The 6,000-nt window shown below is 37.2% G+C and overlaps 1 protein-coding gene across 3 annotated transcripts in view; it reads right to left on the reverse strand.

Annotated features, from left to right (window-relative positions):
* Nup358 (Nucleoporin 358kD) overlaps nt 1-5,699 on the reverse strand; it is a 125,638-nt gene extending 119,939 nt beyond the window's left edge. For 2 of the 3 annotated variants that reach the window (XM_069820346.1, XM_069820344.1), the window contains exon 1: nt 5,484-5,699. In XM_069820346.1, the coding sequence (XP_069676447.1) occupies nt 5,484-5,555 (72 nt within the window). In that variant the 5' untranslated portion in view covers nt 5,556-5,699. The remainder of the gene's footprint in view (nt 1-5,483) is intronic. The other variant, XM_069820345.1, reaches the window with a different exon arrangement.
* Between the last annotated feature and the right edge of the window lie 301 nt (nt 5,700-6,000).

Consider the following 6,000-nt stretch of genomic DNA (forward strand, 5'->3'; position numbering starts at 1 on the left):
TTGTTTGTGTGTGTCGTCAGAAATCAAAATGCACAGCATGATTGAACAACGGTATGCAATCAAGTTATGTGTGAAACTGAAAAAATCCGGTGCTGAGACTCTTGCCATGATCCGTGAAACCTATGGAGAGAATGTCTTGTCCAAAACACGAGTTTTGGAGTGGCAAAAGAAGTTTAAAGGAAGAGAGGACAACAAATGCACAGGATATCCATCAATAATCCGAAATGACGAAAATGTGTCAAAAGTGAATGAACTTTTGGACTCTGATCGACATCTTAATGTTAGAACGATAGTAGAAGAGTTGAATTTACCGAAATCCAGTGCATCAATTGTGTTAAGATGATTTGCAGATGAGAAAAGTGTGAGTCAAATTGGTTCCAAAAGTTTTGTCCAGACAACAGAAGGAAACCCGTGTGTCATTTGTCACAAACTGATGGAATGTGTGGAACTTGAGCATGATTTTTTGGATAATGTGATACCTGGTGATGAAACATGGATATTCGAGTACGATACCGAGACAAAAAAACAAAGCGCTGAGTGGCACACAAGCATCTCTCTTCGCCCAAAAAAAAGGCCTGCATGATCAAATCAAAAGTGAAATCAATGCTCATCATCTTGACCCAAGGGATGTATTTCACAAGGAGTTTGTACCAGCCAGACAAACAGTGACCAGTCAATTTTACTTGGGAGTGATTGAGGTTAAGGATCTGTCATATCTGAAGGGAAATCGCCAATACCCGGATTCTCCACCATGACAATGTGCTGAGTCACACATTGCTACACATAAGGGAGTTTCTGGCAAAGCACAATGAGATTCCTCACTAACATTAACAGCATCAAAATGACAATAGAAGAAAAAGCACTGATTCAATATGAAAAATTATCAGATTACCAGGAAACAATTGGCATTCATACAGTCCTCTCCGTAGATTGAAAACTCAAAAAAGTTTCATATCCATTGTTCAAGAATTAAAACAGAAAATCAATATCCCGAATTTAAAAGAAAACTTACAAATTAAACCAAACCCTTTAACTCTATTCAATATAGAATATAATCTAAATTTAACAGAAGAAATACTGAAATCAGAAGTAAACACTGAAATACTGAAACAATTGTCTTTAGAGACAATTAATATTAGGTACCCTCCACAAAACTGGCTTCATTTATACACCGACAGATCCTTGATCTCCAGAGAACAAGGTGCCGGTGCAGGTGTTACGTGCTGTGTCTTCTCACTTTATAGATCTCTTGGATATGGAACAACAAGTTTTGATGGTGAAATCATTGCAATAAGGGAAAGTCTCAGGAATCTTCTATGCCACATCAATAAATTTAGGAATGCAGTTATATTGTCAGACTCCAAAGCAGCTATTCTATCAATAGTCTCTAAACACACACCTTCATCTCAAACAGCAGAAATAACTAAAATGCTCTCTCAATTAATATCACTCAATAAAAGAATTGTATTCCAATGGATACCATCCCATTGTGGAATCCTGGGAAATGAGAATGCGGATGCTTTAGCAAAGAAGGGCAGCACTGCTACTTACAGACCTGTTACTAAATCTACGTATTACTCTGTGAAAAGATTTATTAAATCTACTTACTTAGACTTCAACAAACAAAATTTAATAACACAATCCCAAGGGAAAAAATGGAACTCCCTGCATCATAATCCACAGTTAATTCCCGATTTACCATGAAAATCGTTTGTAGCTGCATTTAGATTGGCAACAGGCCATGATTGTTTGGCCAAACACCTGCATAGGATTGGAATATATCAGTCCCCTAACTGTCCATTGCGCAACTCAAACCAAGAAATGGATTCGGAACATCTCAAAATCTGTGCTTCAGTGGCTGGTCATGATAATATCTTTGAAAAATATTGGAGTGCAAGAGGTCAAATGACTTCATTGTCAAATGCCTGGCATTAGAAAACAACAACAACAATGTGGCAATGCTGCCTCAGCCTCCCTACAGTCCAAACCTGACCCACCTGACTTCTTTCTCTTCCCTCAAACAAAACAAAGCTTGAAAGGACACCTTTATGGGACGGTGGAAAGAGTGCAAGCGGCTCTGACGCAATGCCTGAGGAAGATTCTGGTTGCAGATTTCCATAGATCCAAGTGTGGCAGGAGCACTGACAACGCTGTATTGATGCAGAATGATCTTATTTTGAAGACTTTTAATCCACTGTACATATATCTGCAATACATTTTTTTTTTTCGTGAATGTAGTCCTGATACTTTATGACAAACCCTGTACATAGCACAAGACAGTTAAGTCGCAATACCTACAGGAAAGAGAATATTCAGACTCCAAGCATTCCTACAAAAAGGAGTGATAAACTACATTAAAATCAGGCTGTGAGGCAAGCCTTCAGTCTCTCCTCTGCATGAAGGTTTATGTTTGGTGAGGATGGCGAAGCAACCTTTCCTTAGAAATTGCTGGGGGGAGAGGAAGGGAGCGACTTAAATTTGTTTGTTGATCTTAAAGAATATTATAAACTTATTGCTCGACAACAACATGCAGATGTCATAGAAATAAGTGTAACAGCCTAGGTACTATTTAAACTTGGTTATTTTCGTTTGCCATTCAATAATACGGTCATCCAACAAGTATAGCAAGTTCCTGGATATGAACATCCTGATCTGTAAAATACACATAATTCAATCCACACCTTCAATTACTTTCTGACATTTAATATCAGTGGCGGTTACTGAGTATGTGCATAATCACATGTGTACATCCAGAAAAATAAATAAAACGCTCTTTCTTTATTTTAAGCATTCTTTCAATAATGTATGCTTCTTTCTCCTTCTGCTTTGATTCCCGTGAAATGTACTGCACTTCATCTTTGCTTTAAAAGCACTAGAACCATACCTCACATTCGAGAGTGTACCCGTGTAGGTTGAACAAGGATTGGTGTCTTCAATGATTGATGAGGAGTGGGTATGCAGCAAAGAATGTCCCAGAATCGCATCACCGTTACTCTACGAGGGGCATGATTCTACGATAATTATTTATATTAACTTACTTACTTATGGCTTTTAAGGAACCCGGAGGTTCATTGCCACCCTCACATAAGCCCACCATCAGTCCCTATCCTGAGCAAGATTAATCCCGTCCCTACCATCATATCCCACATCCCTCAAATCCATTTTAATATTATCTTCCCATCTACATCTCGGCCTCCCCAAAGGTCTTTTTCCCTCCACCTTCCAACTAACACTTTATATGCATTTCTGGATTCGCCCATATGTCCTACATGTCCTGCCCATCTCAAACGTCTCGATTTAATGTTCCTAATTATGGCAGGTGAAGAATACAATGAGTGCAGTTGTGTGTTGTGTAATTTTCTCCATTCTCCTGTAACTCCATCCCTCTTAGCCTCAAATATTTTCCTAAGAACCTTATTCTCAAACACCCTTAATTTCTGTTGCTCTCTTAAAGTGAGAGTCCAAGTTTCACAACCATACAGAACAACCGGTAATATAACTGTTTTATAAATTCTATCTTTCAGAATTTTTGACAACAGACTAGATGACAAAAGCTTCTCAACAGAATAACAGGCATTTCCCATATTTATTCTGTGTTTAATTTCCTCCCGAGTGTCATTTATATTTGTTACTGTTGCTCCAAAATATTTGAATTTTTCCACCTCTTTGGAGGATAAATCTCCAATTTTTATAGTTACATTTCGTACAATAATATTCTGGTCACGAGATATAATCATATACTTTGTCTGTTCAGGATTTACTTCCAAACCTATCACTGTACTTGCTTCAAGCAGAATTTCCGTGTTTTCCCTAACTGTTCGTGGATTTTCTCCTAACATATTCACGTCATCCGTCATTCATATCATTTATATTAATTACCTCGTCTACTTCCGGCCGAAAAATTAGAAGAAAAAAAAAAAAGAGCCGAATTTTTAAAACACTTAACTTACATATTTTTTGCCGCAAATATGTATTTTCACTCTCAACCCAATTTTAAGTATACAATATTCCGACACGAATTATTTGCTCAAATAATTATAATTTCTCTGCACGAACTTCCAGATATAAGAATGCCACTCTACATAAAATTTGCAACTCTACGTAAACCTAGCTCACCTACGCTACGCTAAGCTAAGCTAACCTAATCTAACCTAACGCACACACACAACTTAGAAAAAGTATAGGCATTAATTTAAATAAATTATCTTTCCTTACGACATATGTTCAAATATATATTAACACAAATGCGGAGACATAACAACTCTGTTCCACACAGAAATTAGGCCTACATAGGCCTATAACCTATTTGTCATACCTTTCTACTCGATAAAAAACAGAGGTACTTAATCTACATATTAATCCATAATGTTCTGAGCTCTTACCAAATGTGAAAAATACATAGGCTAGTACGTGGAATTAAAGCGGAAGAGTTTCCGACAATAAAAACCTAGGCCAAAACAACAGTGAACTTAGTCCTACACATTCGTAATTTTGTGCAAGGGTTCGAATCTTTGTTGCAAAGAAATATATACTATAACATTCAACATTTAAAAATATACTATATGCCTTCTCAGTAAGTTGCATAGCATTTTAACATGAATCATCTTGAGCTTGTTGTTCCATCATTCAGTTGCAAACAGCATTCTCCGGATACCTCTTGGGGCTGTGCGAGTGTTTGGGCAAGGAGATTGAAGACGAAGTAGTGGATCTGAGGTCCCAAATTGGCGTCCCCCTCAATGTTTCTTCTTTTTTTTTATCGGTACCGTACATATAACTCGAATAAAAGCTATAACTTAAGTAAGTAAATCATGCCTAGCTTTGGCAGTTTTCTTGAGGTCCCTGTTCTTGTACAGAAATACCAAAGAACAGAAAAAAGAAATTAAGCGAATGGACGGCACCTGTATTTTCTCTGCAATGATTACTTCACACTTCTCTGTGCAAGTACCTCGCAACGTTACGGCACGGTTTTTAGCTAATGAACTAAGTTACTTACCTATATTCTAGAATTGTTTAAGAAGTGTTTGCGATCAAAAATAGTTATATTACACAATTGAAAACCAATGTTACAAAACTATATATAGGCCTTTTAATTTCATGGCTCTCTAGGGGGGAATAGTGAGGAGGTCAAATCAGAATGACGCCACTTAATGATAGGTGCCTAATATTTTCTAGTAAACAGAATCTGGATCCGGTATATCCTAGTATTTAACCTTCTATAACAATAATATTTGGTAAACTCTCATTAATAAAAATCTACATAAAATTTTACACTTTACACATCATGATGACATCTTTCATCGGATACCGGCATCGTATCAAATACTACTAGGACACAAACTTTATAAATACATATAAAATATATTAAACGCAAAAATGCAATTCAAACAACAAGATATGCTTTCTATGATGTGTCAGAACAATACTCTTTAAAAATCAATACCAAATTAAAAGTATATAATGAAGCCTGGAATGGCGGATCTCACCTCCTTCTCATTTTTCAGCTTTCGCATTACGTCTTGGACATGACGATCCACATCCCTTTTTGTGCGAAACATCTTGAATAGTAACAATTTTATTGAGATAATTAAACGCACATAACTATATTAAACTCAATCTATACCACACGGAGTTCACCTAATTCCATTAATAACACAAAAGACCGTTAAGTATAGAATACACATGCTGCGCTGTCCCCGCGACTATTAAAAGCTTCAGCGAGCAGTGTCGCCAACACTCATCACTTTGTCCACAGATCACACGCTATAGTCTGTGCACTCTGTGTAATGTCGTGCAAAGTTCGAACATGAGAGAGGATACTCCATACTACAGGCCCACGCCGTAAGAAGACCTCTGCGCTCATAGCGCTGCCTACTCCATAGGCATCCCAACAGTACGTGGAAGTAAAGCATGTAAACTAAAATAACCGAGCCCATTGAAAACAGGCTTTATATGTTCAGTTTATGTTTGCCAAGTGCTTATACAACTGAAGCTTTTTTTTGC

The sequence above is a fragment of the Periplaneta americana genome, chromosome 3 (genome assembly GCF_040183065.1).
Source record: "Periplaneta americana isolate PAMFEO1 chromosome 3, P.americana_PAMFEO1_priV1, whole genome shotgun sequence".
NCBI classification, from domain to species: Eukaryota; Metazoa; Arthropoda; class Insecta; order Blattodea; family Blattidae; genus Periplaneta; species Periplaneta americana.